The sequence below is a fragment of the Globicephala melas genome, chromosome 15 (genome assembly GCF_963455315.2).
Source record: "Globicephala melas chromosome 15, mGloMel1.2, whole genome shotgun sequence".
Classification (NCBI taxonomy): Eukaryota; Metazoa; Chordata; class Mammalia; order Artiodactyla; family Delphinidae; genus Globicephala; species Globicephala melas.
Window position 1 is genome coordinate 3,878,443 of NC_083328.1, and position 22,388 is coordinate 3,900,830.

The 22,388-nt window shown below is 57.4% G+C and overlaps 1 protein-coding gene across 2 annotated transcripts in view; it reads right to left on the reverse strand.

Annotated features, from left to right (window-relative positions):
• The window catches only part of FBXL18 (F-box and leucine rich repeat protein 18), a 92,459-nt gene extending 71,691 nt beyond the window's left edge, over positions 1–20,768 (reverse strand). For both annotated transcript variants that reach the window (XM_060284378.1, XM_030846635.2), the window contains exons 1-4: positions 20,631–20,768; positions 14,525–14,740; positions 9,441–10,984; positions 672–890 (exon numbers count right to left, since the gene is read on the reverse strand). In XM_060284378.1, coding sequence (XP_060140361.1) covers positions 672–890; positions 9,441–10,984; positions 14,525–14,740; positions 20,631–20,648 — 1,997 coding nt within the window. In that variant the 5' untranslated portion in view covers positions 20,649–20,768. The remainder of the gene's footprint in view (positions 1–671; positions 891–9,440; positions 10,985–14,524; positions 14,741–20,630) is intronic.
• Positions 20,769–22,388: the final 1,620 nt, after the last annotated feature.

Here is a 22,388-nt window from a genome sequence, read left to right on the forward strand (position 1 = left end):
AGAAGAGGCCGGCCCCAGGTCATTCGAAGACGGTGTTTGATGGGGCGACCCAGGTGCCACCCCCCAGGAGCAGAGCAGCTGCCCCACGCGCACACCGGGGGGACGGGACAAATCAGCAAACACAGCTCAGGGAATGGAGAGCCAGGCCGTCTGCTGCTGAAGGGAGAGGCTGCGAGGAAAGAGGGGGGCAAAGTGTGATGCAGGGTTGGAATCAGAGGCGCAGGATGAACGCGCTGTTTTCAACAGAAACGCGGACACCTGGCCAGTGCCCTCCAAGTGTCGAGGTCACAAAAGCCAGGGAAAGGCTGCGCCCGTCACAGCCTAGAAGGCCGAGGAGACCAGGCATGGCGAGGGCTCTGAAGCGAGTCCCGCACAGAACAAGGACGAGATGGGGAAGCGGACGGGATGCTAAGGGCTGCAGGTGAGCACCACGCACATTCCCGCCTCTGACAGCTGTGCCAGGGGAACACGTGAGGGGCTGGATGGGGAAGAGGGTCCTGTCACGCGCGAGGGAGAGGGGCTCCCACTACGCAGAACGCTGAGCCCGGGGCAGAAAGGCCAGGGGGCTCACTGCATCACCGCCCAGCACTTTGTAACTCTGAGAAACAACCTCTGGCCCCCAGGGAAGCCTAGGGAGGAACAGCGCCCGAGCCCCCGCGACGCGCACTCACCTGCGGAGGAGGGACTGCTGCAGGCTCCGGCAGGTGCTGAGCGACTCGCCGGTGAACAGGTGGCACACGACCACGTGCAGACAGCGCGCCATGAAGGCCAGCACGGCCTCGGGCTGTAGGGTGCCACTGCGGGACACCAGGCACAGGCGCTGCAACGCAGAGCACTGGCTCAGCGCCTGGAAGAACTGGGCGTTGGCGCTGAAGTAGGGCTGCTCCAGCCTGCAGGGAGAGAGGACGGACAGCGTGAGATTGCGGAGATGGACACACGCTGAGCGGGGCTCCTCGTCCAGGGCCCAGACTGGCTGCCCCCAGGCCCATCCACACCACAGCCCCCAGGGGTGCCGGGTGAGGACTCAGACCCCTGGGGTCTCCCTTGGTGATCCTGATCTGGGGGGAGACCCTGCAGGCCCGACGCAACCAGATGCCCACAGACCCAGCCAAGTTGCTTCGTTCGCCGCTCTGACTGCTCGGTGCGCCTACAGACCCAGAAGAGCGCGTGGCAATTGAATCGTGTCCCCCAAAAGATCTGTTGCATTCCTAATCCTTGGTACCTGCACACATGGCCTTATTTGGAAGCAGGGTCTTTGCAGACTAAGATGAAGTCACGTGGGACTGGGGTGGGTCCAGTGACCGGTTCCTTAGACGCATTGTGACGGCACAGCAACACAGGAACACGCAGGGAGCTCGGGGCTGGAGTGACACGTCCACAAGCCAAGGAACACCTCGCACTGCCAGCAGCCGCCGGAAGCTAGGGGACAGGCCTGGAACAGGCCCCGACCCAGAGCTTCCAGAAGGAACCATCCTGCCGACACCTTGACCGGGGACTTCTGACCTCTTAACTATGAGAGGGTGACTGTCTGTTGTTTTAAGCCACCCGGTTGGTGGTCATTTGTCAGGGCAGCCCCAGAACACTAGCACAGAAGCCAGGGAGAGGAAGCTGGAGCATGAACAGAGCACGGAGATCGTTTCGCAATAAATCACACAGAAAGACCAAGACGGCCCCATGGACAGAGGTCAAAGTGGATCCTGTTTACCCAAAATCCTCCCACAAGAAAACACAAGAAAACCTATTAACAAGGGCTATCCCTGGAGATCAGCACCAGACTGGGGAACCGTCCTCATTTTATAGCACTCAGCGGCACCTCGGTCCTTCTCAGACAGGCACGTGCCTCACTTGACGCTTCTAAAACCATTCTGACTGCTGCGCGGAGTCCCGGTTACCCGGCCAGAGCCGCTTCAAGGCGGGCGGCACGAGCGGGAGAGGCCAGGCAGAGATTTCCACCCAAAGCAGGCAGAAGGCACACGGGCACTGCAGCGGGCGGGAGAAGGGCTTCACGGATGATGGAGATCTGGGCACGTGTGCAGGAAACTGCAGTTCAGGGGCTACGTCTGAACCCGATGGCTGAAAAGGAGGACGCTTCAAAGGGTGGCCACTGGGCACCCAGCAAGGCTCTCTCTCAACGAGCCACGAAGGCCTCTGATGGACATCGTGCCAGCCACGTGGGGCCTCAGCCCTCCGAGCAAGCCGGCCGGCCCGGGAGGACAGCGCTCTGCCAGGCTGTGCCCGAGCTGTGGAAACAGTGCCTCAGGTCGGGGTGACACTGTCCCCTGAGGCTGGCCACCCCCAAGGCCCAGGCACTGCACAAACACGGCGTCTTGCCCGGGACTGTGGGTCTCTCTGAGCCTCAGCTCTGCCCACGGGACAGCCACTGGCCCTCCAGGTGGGCCGGGGCAGCTGGCAAGACCCCCATCTCCGTGCGAGACCCACAGGGAACCCCGAGAGGCCTGTCTCTCCCCGTAAACTGACGAGGCCGAGTGGGTGACTTCCTGGGACGCCCCTGAGAGGCTCGTCTGCAGCTGTAGAATCTCATCATCAAAGGAGAGAAGCTTCTGGGGTGAGTGGAACGGCCCTCCCCCATCCCCGAGAGGCGGTGGGCCTGCAGTGAGGACAGAGTCACCACCACCACCGCCCCCCCCAGGCGGAAGGAGAGCCCAAGCGCTCTGGACACAGTGACGTCCCGGGTGAGGCTGACCTGGACGAGGGTGAGGGGCCGTCCACAGGCCCAAACGAGAGCCACGTGAGCCTCGGACACAGCCTCCACAGCCCTGACACCTGGGGATGCTGACAAGTCACAGGACGGGTGAGGGGCTTTAAAATCAAGTCTGCGGGGCTTCCCTGGTGGCGCAGTGGTTGAGAATCTGCCTGCTAACGCAGGGGACACAGGTTCGAGCCCTGGTCTGGGAGGATCCCACATGCCGCGGGGCAACTAGGCCCGTGAGCCACAACTACTGAGCCTGCGCGTCTGGAGCCTGTGCTCCGCAACAAGAGAGGCCGCGATAGTGAAGAGGCCCGCGCACCGCGATGAAGAGTGGCCCCCACTTGCCACAACTAGAGAAAGCCCTCGCACAGAAACGAAGACCCAACACAGCCAAAAATAAATATAAAAATATATAAATAAATAAAAGATTACTATTAATTAAAAAAAAATCAAGTCTGCGGTGACGGCACGTCTGTTCGGAGCCATCCGGTACGGGAGCCACCAGTCACTGAAATGCAGCAGCGAGACTGCGTTTTTATTTTAATTACACGTAAGCAGAAGTTCTAGCAAGCTCCTAAAACTGTCGGGGGAACGCAGGTCTCTCTGGGGTATGATTCTGAAAAGCCTCACCCCGTCGAGGGTTCCGGGTGCAGCAGGAAGGAAGCCCCCGGGCAGGGCTGCTCAGGCACAAACACCAGGGAAAGGGCTCCCCAAGGGCTGCAGTGCTCAGCGATGCCTCACCCGCTGGACGCCACTGAATGAATTTCATCCCTAAAGAAACCGGGAAGAAGTGAGGGAGCCGCGAGCCGGGCCTCTCAGAGCTGTGGGCCACGGACCCGGACCCGAGCCCCCGAACACCCTGGGCCCAGAGAGTAAGCAAGTGCATCTCGCCCATGGGTGTGAATGTTCCGAGAAGCTTATGTCTCTTAAGAAAATGTCTGAACATATTATTTGGTTCTATCTTTTTAAAAGATCCTAAGGTAAGCATACTGTGCAGACCTGAAAGTGCGAAAACTGGAGGGGGGAGAAAAGCCCTGACCCGAGAGTCGTCCCTGCAGCAGTGAGGAAGCTGGACCGCGGGCGGCGGGAAGGACAGGCCTGCAGCACCTCGGTCACTAGGTGGCGATGCGGGTCTGCGCTACCTGCTGGGGATCTCAAGCAGACAGAGGGGAGAGAGAGAGGGAGCTGAGTACTACACGCTTTTGAACCTTTTTTTCGGCCTGCCAGCCACTCCAGATTCCTCCCCCTGAAGGAAGCCCCCATCACGGGTGCTCAGGGCGGGCAGGCCTGGTGGGGCGGGTGAGGCTGGCACATCCACACCGTGTCCCGCTCCTCCGGGCGGTGGGCTGGCAGAGCTAACCTGACTCGAGTGACGGGCAGTGTCTTTGCTCAGGGCAGAGGAAGAGGGGCGCCTCTGTGACTGGCTTCGCCCTGGGGGGCGGGCCTCAGCCTTCCGACCTCGAAGGGTCTGGCCTCCGACGCTTGCTCTCCGAGAGGCTCTGTGGGCACAGACCGGCGCTCGGGCCGCCCCTCATCTGCCTGCCCACCTCTCAGGCGCCCCTCCGAGCAGCGCCCAGGCCTGGAGGGTTGCCCTGGCATAGCCTCCAGGGCCTGGCTCCAAGAAGCCCTCTCGCTTACGCCCAGACGCCGCCCCAGTTCCAAGGTCAGGGGCAGCCCAGGGTGACTCAGGGTGACGTTCTCCCTTCCCCTCTCCACCAGGCAGGGCTTCATCAGGTGCCCTGCTCTGCCCAGCTTGGCATCCTCCCGCTGGCGAGGTACACCACAAATCCAGAGCCTGTGAGGCCCCAGCGGGACGACGTGTTCCGGCAGGAGCGGCCCTGGCCCCAGCTGGCAAAGAGCTGCAGCTCACAGACCTCGCTGGTGGGGACGGCGGAGGCCAACCAGGGAAGTGCGGAAGCTGTCCGGGAGGCCGCCCTGGGAGCGGTGTGACAGGCAGGCACCATCTGCTCCTTTCCCTCCATCCCCCCGGGCTCCGCTTGCCACAGAAGGCAGGAATCCAGAGGAACGGGGCCATTTGGCCAAGTTCTAGAAACTGGTGTTTGTTCCGAACAGGCAGTACCCAGCTCCGATGAGGTGTGGGCTCAGCAGCCGCGCGCACAGAAAGCCCATTATGAGAGGCGGTCAGGTCCTCAGGTCGGCCCACAAAACCCACACTGCTCACACGGCCCTGCCCCGGGGGAAGGTCTGGGCCACGGGGATCACGTCCGAGGCCCCGGAAGTCACTTGGTGACCACTAAACACCAGGTTACCCCATTTGACATCCAGCCACCCCACGAGACAGGACCCGCTCCCAGCTGCCCACAGACCAGCCGTGTCTCCTGAGCAAGTTCATTAACCTTCTGGGCCCCACTTTCCTCATCTGCAAAATGGGATGATAATATCGACACTCCCAAGGTTGTTAAAACGTCAAAGACCTGTAAGCACGGGGAGAGCACGTGGCGGACGTACAAATACAAGCCAATGGGGGCAGCCACAGTCTGCAGCAGCCTAAAGGGCAGTCTCTCCCTTCAGCTTCCAGAACATCCCCACCCCCACCTCCTCTCCCCGACAGCTCCTACCAAGTCCTCATCCTCCTGACCAGATACTGTTGGGCGATCTCTGCAGTGCAAGCGCCAGCTGGCGGACCTGGGGGACGGTCCTCCTCTCTGGGGGTTGGGGGGAGGGCCAGGGGGCATCCAGCCTTCTCCAACCCACATGTGTGCAGCCTCACCCCTGCCTTTCTCTCTCAGCCACATGGCAGCCACGTCAGCTCAACGGCTCAGGCCAGAAGCCCTGGTACCGCCTGGACCCCCCTAGCCTCAGCACCCATCCCATGCACCCAATCAATCAGCAGATTCCCCGTGAAGCCAGAAGCTGGCTATTTCTGGCCATGCCCCAACCCCCGCTCTCGCCTGGCTGCTCCCTGCATGTCTGACGTGCCCCTGACGGTGGCCCTGCCGCTGCCCCCAGGCCACTTGTGGCACAGCAGCGAGACCTGCCCTACTTCCATTCTGGCTCCTGAGACCCCGGCACACCCATCTCGGGCCCTGCGCTCTCAGCTCTGTCCAACAGAACCTTCTGGGCAGAGGGGAGTGTCTGTATGTGTTCTGTCCAGCACAGTGGCCACCAGCACACGTGGTTACTAAGCACCTGAGACATGGCTGATGCCACCAAGGAACTCGATGCTTGGTTTCATCTCATTTTAGTTCATGTAAACCTAAGTCACCCTGTGGGTCGTGGATACCGTTCCGGCTGATGTGACCCTACCTGCCTGGCCCGGAGCACTCTTCCCCCAGGTTCTGCTTTCTAACTCACCTCCCTGGGTTCTCTGCTCAAAGCTCACCTCCTTCATGAAATGTACCCCAAATGCCACCCCTGCGCCCAGGCATCCCTCGCCCTGCTCTGCTTCTCCTCCCCGGCGTCTGTTACCGTCTAACATACCATACGCTTCCTTTACGTTGACTGTTGGTCTGTTTTCCCCACTAGAATGTAAGCTCCCCGAGGACAAGGATCTTTGTTCTGTTCAGTGTCCTGGGCGCCTGGAACAGTGCCTGGCATAAGAGATGCTCATTTATTTGCTGAATGGATGAAGAACCATAACGTGTATTATAAGTGCCAAGTCCTGTTCTAAGTGTCTTATAAGGATGAATCCCTTTGGTCTGAACAGCCCCACTTTACCAAACAAGGACGTGGGCACAGACAGCCCAAGGTCCACCCAGGCCTTCTGACTCTGAGGCCCCTGCCGTGGGTCCTGCCTGCCTCCACCCAAGGCTAGGGTCTGTCTCCTGGACGAGGAGATGCAGGGACATGGGACCAGCTTGGACGCCACGCCCACTCCTCACTCCTCCAGGCAGAGCAGCCCTGAAGGGGCCAACCACAGGCCTCGTGCAGGGAATCCAGCAGCCCAGGTTAGCTGGGAGCACCTGCCGTCTCCAGGTGGCCATGCAGGCAGCAGACATTTGATATGACACTGTGGGACTTCCCTGGTGGCGCAGTGGTTAAGAATCTGCCTGCCAATGCAGAGGACACGGGTTTGAGCCCTGGTCCGGGAAGATCTCACATGCCGTGGAGCAACTAAGCCCATGTGTCACAACTACTGAGCTTGCGCTCTAGAGCCCGCGAGCCACAACTACTGAAGCCTGCGCGCTTAGAGCCCGTGCTCCGCGACAAGAGAAGCCACCGCAATGAGAAGCCCGCACACCGCGACGAAGAGTAGCCTCCGCTCGCCGCAACTAGAAAGAAAGCCTGTGCACAGCAATGAAGACCCAACGCAGCCAAAATTAATTAATTTTAAAATATGACACTGTGGATATGAGGCAGAAAGGACGTTGGAGAGAGGCGGCCAGTTTTCATTACCTGCCTTGAAGCACTGTGACTTTTTATTTTATCTTATTTTTATTTTTTTGGCCGCATCGCGCAGGCACATGGGATTTTAGTTCCTCAACCAGGGATTGAACCCGCACCCCCTGCAGTGGAAGCGTGGAGTCTTAACCACTGGACCACCAGGGAAGCCCCGTGACTTTTTAAACTACGTGAATGTATGAGTTTATTTTACTTTCACTGATTTCTCTATTGATCAAACACTCCTCAATAACGAGCACGTGGTTTGACCACAGCGTGGTTAGAAAAGGCGCCAGGTTTAAAGAGGGTAGCAAGAAAGCCAAAACACTGAGGACAAAAATGACAGATCCAGAAATACTCTGGCTCTGAGTTTAGTTAAATTAGAACTCAAATGCTCCCTCAGGCTCCCCGAACTAAGGGACATTCAATTCCTGATCACGAGAATCCAACAGGGTAACAGGACAGCAGACCTGGTGGTTTTTCGTTTGTTGGATGTATTTTGTGGTCCACCTGCAGCTTCAAGTTACGCATGGCCCACTGACCACTCACTTCACAACAGTTCTTCTGGAAAGACCACTGATGTGACAGTGAAGGCACAGGAGGGGACAAGGTGGGAGGAGGCACTGGATGGAGATGAACCAGTGAAAAGGGAGGGAGCTGAGAGCGATCTGGGCAAGAGGGGCAGCATCGTCTGAGATGGCAGCCAGGCTCACCCTGTGAAGGGCGAGGGGCAGGGGCTGTGGCCAGGGCCCCTCCCCACTCACTCACAGGTGGCACCCCGCCCCACAGGGCAGGAGGGGGCCAAGCCACGTGGGAGGCCAGGCTTGGACCCCGGGCCGCAACCCTCACGCTGGCAGGGACTGGGCGGGGGGCTCGCAGCGTGTGTTGCCCTGGGGGTGGCAGGCAGCCTGGCAGAAAAGCTCTGGGAGGCTCCAAGGCCGGGGCAGCAAAGCTCCACCTCAAATCTGGTTCATTTCCTGCCTTCTACGGGGAGAGTGGAGGTCCGAAAAGGACACGCTTGTCTCCATTTTGTGTGGCTCGGGGGCCCAGGTCGAGCACTGGACTTCGATGACCCGGGCGGACCTCAGCTCCTCCCTCAGGCGTCCGCTGCCTCTCCATGAAGCAGGAACGACAAAGGGCCTAGTGAGGAGATCAAGCCAGACAGCGCCACAGAGCCCCCAGCCTGGTGCCCGGCCCGCAGCGAAGACACACAGCGAGTGCTCACTGGTGCGGCGATGACGACACGCGCGCATCCCCGTGCCCCGATGCCGCCCTCATCCGGCTGCCCCACCAGCTCCAGCCTCATGGAGACCAAGCCCAGCGGCCACTCCCTCCCCCACCCGAAGCCCTCGCAGAGCTGAGGCCTGAGGCCACCACGACGTTTAGGAAACTGCAGTTTTTCAAGATCAGATCTGTAGACATTTTCAAATCCGGCTCAGGTTAACAAAGGCTGGCCGTCTAAATGCTGGGCCCTCACGAGAACAGCCTTCACTCTACAGCACGAGTCGCCGGGGATCACTCCGCTTCGGGGCCCAGGAAATCGCCAGTGGCCCTCCAACAACTGCCTGGGTGGGGGAAGCCCTGCCAAGGTCCGTGGGCCCCACCACCCCGCACTCTCCAGGGGCGGCCCCTCAGGTCAGTCCGGCCGTCCTGCTCCGGGCACTGCCACATCTCAACAGTGTGCGGCCCCCTTCTGAGCCCGCCTCTCCATCTCCCCTCCCCCGGCCTGGCCCCTCCAGTCCAGGTGGGAGGCCAGAGGGACGTCTCCAAGCTGGAACCTGACCCCTCCCTCTGTGGGCCGAAGTCCTTCAGCACCTTCGCCTCACCGATGCCCCCGTGCCCCCGATCAGAATCATCTGGCTTCGGAGCTCGCTGCTTGTCTGTAAGCCTCTGGGGCTTCTACACACGCTGCCTTCTTTCCCGGAAAGCTTTGCGCCTGCACCTCCTGGCTAACCCCGACTCATCCTTCGAGAGTCGCAAAGCTAGGCTCCACTCCCGGCCCCCCACTTACCAGCTCCGTCATCTGGCAAGAACAGCGTCCACCTCGTGGGAAAGGCACGAGGACTAATAAGATCACGTACGCAGCAGCGTCCTAGAGCCCAGGCAACGAGGACGATGTGCCAGGCTCGGGCGGCACCGCCTCCTGCACACCCTCCCTGGGCGCCGCCAACTGCCGCTTCCCGAGCCCCCGCGCCCCCCGAGCCCCACCACTGCACAGTCCCTTGTCAGCAGCCCCCAAGACCCTCAGCCCCGAAGGACAGGCCTGCACCCCGCTCGCCTCGGCAGGTGCGCGGCGGGTACGCCAACACTGCCGAGCAGAAGGCCGTGCACCCCTACGGCCTCCCCACAGGGCCGGCAGAGGCGCGGCGGGGCGGCCGGGTGCCCTCACCTGAGGTCCTTCAGCCGCTTGCAGTGCTTCAGCATGTCCGCGAGGGCCGAAGTGTAGGCCACCTTGCCCATCGTGCCCAGGTGGGCCAGGGACAGGGACTGGAGCTGCTGGCACTGGACGCCGATGCTGACCAGCCCGGAGCCTGTCAGGATGCTGGGCAGCTGGGCCAGCGTCAGGTGCCTCAGGAAGGCCAGCTGGCCGATGGCGGCCACCTCCGAGTCCCCCACGCTCTGTGCCCGGCCGCAGGGGGGGAGCGAGTTGCGGATGGCGGGCTCGTTGCGCGGCATGGCAGACGAGAAGTTGGACCCAATCAGCTCGAGGCGGTCCAGGAAGGGCACGCTCTTCAGCAGCGACCAGAACACAGAGGACGGCAGGGGGCCCGCCTGCCCGGAGAAAGGGTCGGGGCCGGACGGCACGCCGATGCGGACCTTCTTGCCGAAGCCACGGGGCACAGCGTGCGTGGCAGGCTGGACGGGCGCGCGGTCGGCCCGCGGCGCCGAGTCAGCGACGGCACAGACGGGCAGCGACAGGGAGCGCAGGTGGCAGAGCCGTGCCAGCAGCTGGCACAGGTGCCGGCCGGGGCCCTCGGGGCTGTGGTGGTGGGCAGCCGAGAGGTTGAGGTGTCGCAGGTTGCCGCAGGCTGCCACCAGCGTCTCCAGGATGCCACTATCGATGTCGTCCTCTGCCTTGCGCAGCAGGGAGTCGGGCGCCAGGCAGTGCGCACAGCCGCTGAGGTTCAGGCCAGCCAGGCTCCGGAGGTCCCTGCCGCCGTCGATGACGCGCCGGATCAGGTGGCCGCCGGACAGGGCACAGCGGCTGAAGCTGAAGTAGAAGGGGCTGCTGAACTTCATGTGCTGGAGGAGGGCCGAGCCGTTGAGCCAGGACTTGGGCAGCTGCAGCGCGTCCAGCGCCACGTTGCGGGCCATGGACTCCAGGAGGTTCTTGGTGGCCCCGCTCTCAGCAAAGCTGCCGGGCACGGAGATGAGGAAGGCGTGCAGGTTCTCGGGCGTGCGGTCGCTGAGCACAGCCAGGTAAAGGCGCACCACCTCCTGGTTGATGTAGCCGGGGGCCAGGCGGGCGTAGAAGACGCGCAGGTGCTGATAGCGCGGCACGTTGCTCTGGCCCACCATGAGCTGGCCCGAGAGCACGGCGCCCTCGCGCGTGCGGTCCAGGATCTCGAAGTACAGCAGCAGCTTCTCGAGGCTGGTACAGCAGGGCACCACGCCGTACGAGGGCGTGTACAGCGTCTGCTTGAGCTCCCGCACACGGCTCAGCGTGGCCTTGCACTCACCGCTCAGCTGGCTGGCGTCGAAGCCGGGGCTCACGTCAATGGCCAGGGAGCGCAGGCGCTGCAGGGCCGACAGAACCTTGGAGAGGCGCAGGGAGGTCAGGTGGCAGCCCGAGAGGTTCACCTTCACCAGGCCGCGGCAGCGGGCCACGTGCTCCACCGTGCTGCCCGACAGCCAGTAGCAGCCGGCCATGCTGAGCTGCTGGATCTCCCAGCCGATCTCCGTCACCAGCTGCTTCACCTTGTCCTCGCTGGCCTGTGGGTGGGCGGAGGGGGGGAGAGAGGGGCTGCAGGCACCGGCGTCTCCTCCACCCTCGCCCCCCAGACCGCGCTCTCCACCGTGACAGTCAGGGAGCCGCGGGGGGCGCGGCAGAGGCCCCGCTCCAGCTGAGGAGGGGCAATGAGGGCAGGGCTGGCGCCTCGCCCCCCCCCCGCATGCTTACCTTCCACCGACAGTCAGGAGCCTCAGCCAGGCGGGAACGGAAAATGGGGCAGCCCCTGTGGAAAAGTCTGGTGGCTCCTCCGAAAGCCAAACAGAGTTACCACGTGACCCACAGTTCCACAGCCAGGTGTACCCCCAAGGGGACTGAAAGCGGGGACTCAGACTCCTGCACACCCATGTCCACGGAGAACCGTTCACAACAACCGGAAGGCAGCAACAACCCAGCCGTCCATCAACGGATGAACAGGTAAAGGCAATGGGGTCCATCCATGCAGTGGAATTCTACTCGGCATGGAGAGGAATGAGATCCTGACGCTGCTACAGCATGAGTGAACCTTGAGGACATGATGCCCAAAGAAGCCACTCATAAAGATCACATGTTGTATGATCACTTACATGAAAGATCCAGAACAGGCAAAACCAGGAAGAGAAAGTAGAATAGAGGTTACCAGAGGCCTGGGCAAAGGGGACATGGGAGCTATCGCTTAATAGCTCCAGAGTTTCTGTTTAAGGTGATGAGAAAGTTTCAGAAAGAGTGATGATGGTTGCGTAACACTGTGAATGTACTTAGGGCTAACGAAATGGTACACTTAAAAGTGGCTAGGGGGGCTTCCCTGGTGGCGCAGTGGTTGAGAGTCCACCTGCCGATGCAGGGGACACGGGTTCGTGCCCTGTTCCGGGAAGATCCCACATGCCGCGGAGCGGCTGGGCCCGTGAGCCATGGCCGCTGAGCCTGCGCGTCCGGAGCCTGTGCTCCGCAACCGGAGAGGCCACAACAGTGACAGGCCCGCGTCCGGCAAAAAAAAAAAAAAAGTGGTTAGAGGACTTCCCTGGTGGTGCAGTGGTTAGGAATCCGCCTGCCAGTGCAGAGGACACAGGTTAGAGCCCTGGTCCGGGAAGATCCCACATGCCATGGAGCAACTAAGCCCATGCGCCACAACTACTGAAGCCTGCGCACCTATAGCCTGTGCTCCGCAACAAGAGAAGCCACTGCAATAAGAAGCCTGCACACAGCAACGAAGACCTAACGTATCCAAAAAAAAAAAAAGTGGTTAGGATGGGAAGTTTTATGTTAGGTGGGGTTTTTTGAAATCACATAGTGGAATCACGCTCTGGAAGCGTTCTTTCACTGTCACTTTCCTTTACGTCACATGCACTTTCATATCATTAAATGTTCCTCAAAAACCTGGCCTGGACGGCCGAGGGAGCCACAGTACGTCCAGTCGGGGGCCCAGTGGCCACCAAGGCCTTCAGACAACACAGCATCCATGTACACAAGGCTTGTGCACGTGATCACTCTCTACAGCAAATGCACACGCAGAACTGTGCAGACGAGGGACACACATTCTAAACGCTCCAGACAGACTGTGCACCTGCCCTTCCTCTACAGTAAAGAACCCTCGTGGGCAGGAAGCCTGACCTCAGCACTTTGGGGAGTAAGTTCAGCTCTCCATCAGGGAGGAGCACAGTGCTCTCACAGAAAGAGACTGAGCTCTAAGGGACCTCATTCTGGGTTTCAAAGGCATCACTGCCCAGCCAGCAACAGCAGTAGGAGCCCCTCCAAGTCCCCTAAAATTTGAGTTAAGGGCAAGGCCTCTGTTTATCTTTAAAACAGGTCATCAACTGATTTTCCAGGTTGCAGGCAATTCGGCGAGGACTGGATAATCTTTTCAGTAAGTAGTGGTGGAAGCCGTGAATAGCTGTGGGCAGAACAGTGAGCCTCACCCTGACCTCACGGCATATGTGGAGATGAACACAAAAGGATCACAGACCTGCCATAAGAGCTAAACCTATAAACTTCTATAAGACAACATAGAAGGGTGCTGGGAATACTGGACAGCCACAGGCAAAAGAATGAAACTGGACCACTATCTACACCATACACCAAAATTAACCCAAAATGGATTAAACACTTGAACGTAAGACCAGGAACCATAAAGCTCCTAGAAGAAAATATAAGTAGTAATAAGTTCCTTGACATCAGTCTTAGTGATGATTTTTTGAAATCTGACACCAAAAACAATAGAAGCGAAAAGAAACAAGAGGAACTACATCACCTGAGCAGTTTCTGCACAGCAGAGGGAACCAGCAACAAAATGAAAGGCAGCCTATTAAATGGGAAAAGATACTGCAAATCATATATCTGATAAAGGGTTAATATCCGAAATATACAGAGAACTCATACAACTCAATAGCAAAGAAACAACCCTATTAAAAAAATAGATAGAGGGGCTTCCCTGGTGGCGCAGTGGTTAGGAATCCACCTGCCAGTGCAGAGGACACGGGTTCGAGCCCTGGTCTGGGAAGATCCCACATGCCGCGGAGCAACTAAGCCCGCAAGCCACAACTATTAGCCTACGTGCCACAACTACTGAAGCCCACGCGCCTAGAGCCACTGCTCCACAACAAGAGAAGCCTGTGCACCACAATGAAGAGTAGCCCCTGCTCGCCGCAACTAGAGAAAAGCCCGTGTGCAGCAACAAAGACCCAACACAGCCAAAAAAATAAATTAAAACTTTCTAAAAAGTTAAAAAGAAGAAAGAAGACAACATAGGAGAAAATCTTCATGACCTCAGGTTTCACAAAGATTTCTTCAACGGAATACAAAAAGCATGAACTCAAAAATTCAATAAATTGGACCTCACCAAAATTAAAAACTTATGCTCTTCAAAAGACACTATTAATCAAAACGAAACGGCAAGCCACAGACCATAAGAGAAAATATTCACAACACACCCCACAAAGGACTTGTACCAGAATATATATGGAACTCCCAAAACTCACTAAGAAAAAGATAGACAATAATGAATGGGCAAAAGCCTTGCACAGACACTTCTGAGAAGATATACAAATGGCCCACGCACCTGAAGAAAGCATAATCGACAGCATCCTCCACCAGAGAATACAAGTTAAAACTACAACGAGGTACCACCTCCCACACATCACAATGGCTAAACTGAAAAGACCGACACCACCAAGTGTTGACGAGGATGCAGAGCAACCAGAACGCTCGGATGCCGCTGGTGGGGAGAGGTGGTGCCTCCAACTGTGCTTAACTCCACAGGAAAGCCCAACACTGACAGTGGGCCCGCATGTCCACTCCTGGGTACCTACCAGGAAGTCAGTCTCCCTCCTGGCCCAGTGCCAAGGCCCAAGACCCTTCCAGAAGAGTGCCTGCTCTACCTGTGCTCTGGCCCAGATGGCACACTACCTGCACTTTTGGGCCCCTGGCTTTTGCCGTATATCCCTGCAAGTGCCCCACCACTGCCAGGCTGTGCGGGGCCTCAGTCGGGCACCTCGGTTGTTCCCCATCTCTGCCCCCAGCATGCCAAGCGCCACCCCCAAGCCCCTCACCTCATAGTCCTTCTGCAGCAGCACCGTGTGGGTGAGGCTCTTGTCCAGGCACAGCGCTGCGAGCTTCCGGCAGGTGCGCCGGACGTTCAGAATCAAGTCTATGCTGGGGACGTGGCTCAGGATGTGCAGGAGGATCTCGTCCGAGAAGCCCAGGAGGTGGGCACCATCTGCCACCGCGGCCGCTGCAGGGGGCACATCGCCGGCGCTGGATGCGTCCTGAAAACAAGGGGCATCAAATTCCACGGGATCCCCTAGGGTGGCCCTCAGGCAAGGGAAGCCTTCACCACAGTCCATGGGGAAGAAGAGGCTGTTACCAAAAACCTTAACTGCGGATTAAAGAGTCCCCAACATTCTCCGAAAGCCCCTTTCAATCTGCACACCAGGATCGCTCTTCAAAAGTGACAGATTTGAGGGCTTCCCTGGTGGCGCAGTGGTTGAGAGTTCGCCTGCCGATGCAGGGGACACGGGTTCGTGCCCCGGTCCAGGAGGATCCCACATGCCGCGGAGTGGCTGGGCCCGTGAGCCATGGCCACTGAGCCTGCGCATCCGGAGCCTGTGCTCCACAACGGGAGAGGCCACAACAGTGAGAGGCCCGCGTACCGCAAAAAAAAAGTAACAGATTTGAAATTTAAGAGAGATTTTTCCTACTGAAGGTCTCCAGACAAGTCTGGCAGGTTTCCAACTCAACTCATGACCATCGGCGAGGTTGTCCATTTGTAAAAGCTGCTATTCTGCCCCCACCTGCTCTGCCCCTAATGGCAGGCTGTATTCTTAAAACATCCTTGGGCCGGTGAATTCCATCAAGAATCAATGATAATTGGTCTTCACCAATAACAACAGTGCCTTCACCTCCCAGGGTTGCTCTGATGGGTAATGAGTTACCATTATGTGTATGATACGTGTATCAGCTCTTCAGGACAGCGCTGGATGCAAATGAGAGAACGAAACTATGAGGCCCTAATAAATAAGAAACAGCACCTACCAGACCAATGACATTTTTAAATCTCAAGATTCGTAACAAACAATAGGAACGGCACAACTTCTCTCCACTTATCAGACTTCCTGGTTAGAAATCCACGTTGGGGGCTTCCCTGGTGGCGCAATGGTTGAGAATCTGCCTGCCAGTGCAGGGGACACGGGTTCGAGCCCTGGTCCGGGAAGATTTCACATGCCACGGAGCAACTAAGCCCGTGCACCACAGCTACTGAGCCTGCGCTCTAGAGCCCGCGAGCCACAACTACTGAAGCCCCCGCACCTAGAGACTGTGCTCTGCAACAAAAGAAGCCACCACAATGAGAAGCCTGCGCACCGCAAAAGAGAGTAGCCCCCGCTCACCGCAACTAGAGGAAGCCCGCGTGCAGCAATGAAGACCCAACACAGCCAAAAATAAAATAAATAAAAGAAAAAAAAAAAGAAAGAAATCCATGTTGGTATTTCCAGTAAGATGTCCACTCATCTTATTGTTTCATTCTGCTTTTGCAAATATCTACAGAAGGTTTTCTGCCCTAATGTGGGCTTCCCATCTTACTGACCAGTGCCTGTACAACCAAGACAAAGAGGGGATAGACCTATGTCAGTGTGCCGTGAAATCCCCAAATCAAGGCCAAAGGAACTGGGATGCTCTAAGAAAAGCCCATGGTGGGCAGGAATCCCTGTATCTTCCCAACACCTCCTGAAGGGCCCCTCCTGCCTTAAACGTCCTCACTGATGGGGTGCCTCTCTGACACTCCCAGGAGGGAGAGCACCCAGAACTATTTCTACTGCCTTTTCCAGTGATTCTGTCTACGAGCCCCGCCTCCTCTGTCCTGCCTCTTTTTCCATACATATTTGCATGGATGGAAGCCTCCAGGCTTGGAAAGCCCTGCTGCTGCCATGGCAACCGTTAAGTCCAGGGAGGAAGGGCCTGTCTGCACACCCCACACAGGCACCAGGGGTTTCCCGGGAGCTATGACTGCGACACCCCTTCAGCCTCTGCATCCGGCCGAGCCCTTGCCAGGACGGGAAAGGTTTCCCCGATTACTGCCCACCCTTCCAACAGCATCGGCCCCTCCCACTCACCCTTCCTCCTGAGAGGCAGTAGCCAGACTTGCCTTCCCTTCCCTCCTTCCTTCCGAAGTGCCCTCAATCCTGTCTCCCTCCTCCCACCATTACAGGGGCAGAAGGCAGCCATCAGACCCAGCTCCATAGCTGCCCCGGGTCACTGTATCCTGGGGTCTAGTGTTTTGAACCATACGTGACTTTCCTGACAAATTTCCCAGACCCAATCATCTGGGATCATCCCAGACACCTGTTAAAAAATCAGCTTCCCAGGCCACATCCTAGACCTAGGGACTCTATCTCCTGAGAGAGAGGCTGGGCCCAGGGGCAATCCTTATCAGGCAAGCTTGGTATACAGGGCTCCTGGGCACAAGTGGGAAGAGCTGGGCCTGAATTCCACCGAGCAGCCTGAGGCTGACCCCTTCTGATGCCCAATTCGCGGATTTATCAAAGTAAGAACGCCACTGCAGAGCAAAGAGAACACAGGGCAAGACACTCCCAGAAACTCCAGCATCATATCATTTCCAGTTACAGTACGGAATACTGAATTTCTCTCAAAACCACCTAGAAATTACATGAATTAAAAAAAAACAAAACAGGAGGTGAGCTGCAGCTTCCTCCGTCCAGTCTCAGCACCCCCGACGCGATCACCTTCTCCACATGCTGCGCCCCAGTGCTGTCCTTAGGCCAGCACCCCCTGTCCTGGGACAGGCGTTCAGGGCAGCAGGCCTGGACGAGAGAAGCAGCTGCCCGGGCAGCAGGTCAGATTGGTTCCCCCCGCCCCGCCCCGGTCTCCCGACAGCCAAGCCTGGGAGGCCCGGTCGTGCTGGGTTTGCAACAGTTGAGTCTTTTCCCTGGAATGGAGGCTTCATTTCTAAGTCCGTGTACCTTCCCCTCAGGAAAGGCAGCGAATTCTGCAGAGGTAACAGCAAATAGGGGGCCGCCACCACAAGGGAAGGAGGAGGCCTCCGAGCTTCTTCACCTCCGAGCGGGGGTGTGTGAGTAGCCCCCGCTCACCACAACTAGAGAAAGCCGGTACACAGCAACAAAGACACAATGCAGCCAAAAATAAATAAAATAAATAATAATTTTTATAAAAAAGAAATAGAAAAAAAATGGGCAATGAGTACATAGAGGGAAGTTCATTACAACATCCTTTTGCAAGTGTGTGGAATTTTACATTTTACTTTTTTTTTTTTTTTTTTTTTGTGGTACGCGGGCCTCTCACCATTGTGGCCTCTCCCATTGTAGAACACAGGTTCCGGACGCGTAGGCCCAGCAGCCATGGCTCACGGGCCCAGCCGCTCCGCGGCACGTGGGATCTTCCCAGACCAGGGCACGAACCCGCGTCCCCTGCACCAGCAGGCAGACCCTCAACCACCGCGCCACCAGGGAAGCCCTACATTTTACTTTTGTTTTTGGTTTTTTTGATCACAGGAGTGACCTGAGGGATGCTTCTCACATTGCCCCTCTTCTTAAGCCTCTGCTTCTCCAGTTGGCATTTTCTGGAATGTCCCCTGTCCCACGGCACTCAGGCCTCCAAGCCTTTGCACAAGCTGCCCCCTCCACCCAACGTGCCACCACACAAAAGGAACTGCTACTCTCGGAACTTCAGCTCAAAGGCTCCGTCCCCAGGAAGCCCTTCCAGCATCCCCCAGACACATTTAACTCACCTTCTCCTCCACTGCCGCCCCAGCTTACCCTCCCCCCCCCCCAGTCTCCAGCCTCATCAGGTGAACTGTACTGGTTTGTTGCTTGCCCGTCTCCTCCCTAGGCCAGGAATGGCTCCTGAACAGGGATCACTTTCTAATGCCCAAGGGAAAGAGCCATTGAACTGGGTGTCAACAAACCACGGCTTCAGAATCTTTTGAAGAGCTATTAAAAACGCAGAGCCCGACTCCTCAGAAACTCAGGGAGCAGTCCTAGACATCTGCATTTTAAGCCCAGCAAGGACCCTCAAAATCAGACCCCCCCACTCTGAAATCAGAGAGTGGGGATGGTGGCACAACCTCGTGAATATATTTTAAAACCACTGCATTATACACTTTAAAAGTAAACTTTGGGACCTCCCTGGGAGCCCAGTGGTTATGACTTCGTGCTTCCATTCATTGCCAGGGGCGTGGGTTCGATCCCTGGTCAGGGAACTAAAATCCTGCATACCACACGGTGCAGCCAAAAATTTTAAAAAACTGAAAAAAATAAAATAAAAGTGTAAATTTTATGGTATGTTAACTGTATCTCAATCAATCAATCAATAATTAGACTGTCCCAGGGACTTCCCTGGTGGCACAGCGGTTAAAAATCTGCCTGCCAACGCAAGGGACACGGGTTCAAGCCCTGGTCTGGGAAGATCCCACATGCCGTGGAGCCACTAAGCCCGTGCGCCACAACTACTGAGCCTGCGTTCTAGAGCCCTCGAGCCACACCCACTGAGCCTGTGTGCCACAACTACTGAGCCTGCACTCTAGAGCCCGCGAGCCACACCCACTAAGCCTGTGTGCCACAACTACTGAAGCCCGCACGCCTAGAGCCCGTGCTCTGCAACAAGAGAAGCCACCACAATGAGAAGCCCGCGCACCCCAACGAAGAGTAGCCCCCGGTAACCGCAACTAGAGAAAAGGCCACATGCAGCAACAAAGACCCAACACAACCAAATATTAAAAAATAAATTTATAAAAAATAAAAAAAATTTTTAAATAATTAGACCGTCCCAGAGAAAGGGACCTTGATCATGTCCAGGATAGAGCAAGACTCTCCCTCTCTCCTCTCAAGCCAAAAGACCCTCACGATGGGACAAGAGGCCTCACTGGGCAGGGCCCCGACATATGATTCAAGGAACAGAGGGGCCTTTGCGCCAGGACCCCGTAAGACCAAGGTGCCAGACAGCCCCCCCGCCCAAGCACACGCGACTAACGGGAATCTGCTAACACAGCCAGGCTATACCCCCAGGATTCTTCCTGGGGGAGCTGGTACTCCCTGGCCCTTCAATCCTACTACCAGCGAACAGGTGGGCCCCACACCTTCCCCCTCAATCAAGGGGCCACTTCCGAGCCAAATCCGCTTCCAATGAAGAACAGCTGTCGGCAACCCCAGCCGCCTCCCACGCACTCATGCCGAACCCGCTCCTGCTAGCCGGAGCACGAGCAAGCCCGCAAGGCTTAGGGAATACGCTCGACGGTCTGAGTCCCGGACCACAGGTATAAATACAGGTGCACACAGGTACACAAACAGGTAGCTGGGAATCAACAAAAGGGAAGACCCTAGTCACTGTCCGGATCCCCCATTTCCTGGTCTACAGAGAAAATACCCTGCACCCCATTACAGGAACTCGGTGGGTTTCTCCGTCGGACCCAGATTTGTGGAGCACTGGGGAAGAAATTCTGGGTGAGTCACAAGTCTCCCAGGTGAAATGGATTTTCCTCCACCACCCCCCCCAAGTCACACAACAAGCAGGCTCAGAGGAAAGTGGGCTGGACTGAAACCGAACGTTCAGCGACACAGGATGGGATGGGATGGGATGGGAAGGGAAGTGGGCAGGGAGGAGGAACGTCTCAGAGCTCCAAGGGCTGAGCCAAGGCACAGGGGCATGGGAAGAGGGCCTGGGAGACCTAGAGGGGCTGGAAACTCTGGGGAAGACGGGAGAGGGGGTGAAGTCTGCCGATCAGGAATGCGGAACCGGCAAACGGATGGAAAACCGAAAGTTGAGAGAGCTTATGCCCTCGGATACAGGATAAGGTCCTAGGAGGCGGGATGGGTCAAGGAGGGGGGATGGGGTAAGGGGCAAGGGGCAAGTGGCAAGGCCAGAGCAGGGATGGGAAGGACGGGGCGAGGCCAAGGCCAGGGTCGGGGCAGGAAAGACCAAGCCAGGCCGACGCCAGGGTCGGAGTGAGGGCCGCGGCGGCGGTCAGGATGGGAAGCTGAGAGCCAGCCGAGGTCAGGACGGGAAGGATGGAACGGGAAAGGGAGCGAGACGGAAAGGACGCAGGGAAACCGGAGTCGGGGTGGGGAGGACCGAGCGGGACCAAAGCCGCCGGGCAGGGAGGAGAGTAGAGACAGGCTCCTGCCGTACCTCTCCGATGCTGGCCATGTCGAGGGCGGGACGAGCCGCTGCCGCCGGAGCCACAGCTCCGTGGCCTCCCGCCTGGCTGGCCAGGGATGCTCAAAGCCGGCGCGTCAGAGGCTCCACAGAGACCCGGGGCAGGGGCGGGCCGCTCTCTACTTCCGGCGCCCGCCGATACGCACTTCCGCTATCCCGCGGGCGAGTCCCGCGCGGCCGCCATGTTGGGTGCGGCGCGCAGCCAAGGACCCGGTAGGGCTGGGTAGAGCGCGGGCATCCTGGCCGGGGGGCCGCACTTGCTCTCCGAAGTCATGTCCCGCTCCTCTGCTCTCTGCACGCCCCTTTCCAGCCACACAGGCCCTCTCTTGCCGGCCCAGCACTCTCCTGACTCTAGGCCTTTGCATTTGCGGGTTCCAGTGCCTGCAATGTTCAGAAACCACCTGTCAGAGAGCCGGTCCCTGACCCCCTTGCAGAAAATAGCATCACCCCCTCCCCATCCTCGCAAACACACACCTAACCTAACAAATAACCTTATCCTCTGTTATTTTTCTCCATACTCTTTGCACAATCTGATCTACTGTACCTTTTTTTTTTTTTTTCCTGTCCTCCCCAATAAACTGTAAACGCCCTGTACCTAGAAAGCTCCCTGACATGGGCGCTGAATAAATATTTTCTGGGTAAATTAATGTATGGATGATATGCTCTCACCTGTAACCTTTTGCGTTTATAAATCATTTACTAATAAAAATTTGTGGGGAAGAAAGAACTGTATGTGAATGCTAGAAGTCAGAAATGAAGATGTTGAGGCTTCCCTGGTGGCACAGTGATTGGGAATCCGCCTGCCAACGCAGGGAACACGGGCTCGAGCCCTGGTCCAGGAAGATCCCACATGCCTGCGGAGCAACTAAGTCCGTGCGCCACAAGTACTGAGCCTGCGCTCTAGAGCCCGCGAGCTGCAACTACTGAAGCCCACATACCTAGAGCCCGTCCACCGCAATGAGAAGCAGCCCCAGCTCTCCGCAACTAGAGAAAACCCCTGCGCGGCAATGGAGACCCAACGCAGCTAAAACTAACTAAATTTATTAAAAAAAAAAAAAAAAAAAAAAAGAAGAAGATGTTGACTGGGCCATGCTCCCGCCAAAGACTCAAGGGAAGAATCCTTCCTTGATTTTTTTTAATATATTTTTTAAATTTATTTATTTTATTTATTTATTTTTGGCTGTGTTGGGTCTTTGTCGCTGTGCACGGGCTTTCTCTAGTTGCGGTGAGAAGGGGCTACTCTCGTTGCGGTGCACAGGCTTCTCACTGCGGTGACTTCTCTTGTTGCAGAGCAGGGGCCCTAGGCACGTGGGCTTCAGTAGTTGTGGCTCATGGGCTTCAGTAGTTGTGGTGCAAGGGCTCAGTAGTTGTGGCTCGCGGGCTGTAGAGCGCAGGCTCAGTAGTTGGGGTGCACAGGCTTAGTTGCTCCTCAGCATGTAGGGTCTTCCCGGACCAGGGCTCGAACCCGCGTACCCTGCGTTGGCAGGCAGATTCTTAACCACTGTGCCACCAGGGAAGCCCTCTTCCTTGATTCTTTTAGGTTGTGGAGGTTGCCAGCAATCCTTGGAATTCCTTGGCTTGTGGCCACATACTCCAAGTTCTGCCTCTGGGGCCATCTTCACTTTTTGCACGTGTGTGTATCCTCTCCTCTCCTCTTTTTTTTTTTTTTGGCCACGCCGCTGGGGCTTATGGGATCTTACTTCCCCAACCAGGGACTGAACCCTGGGCCCA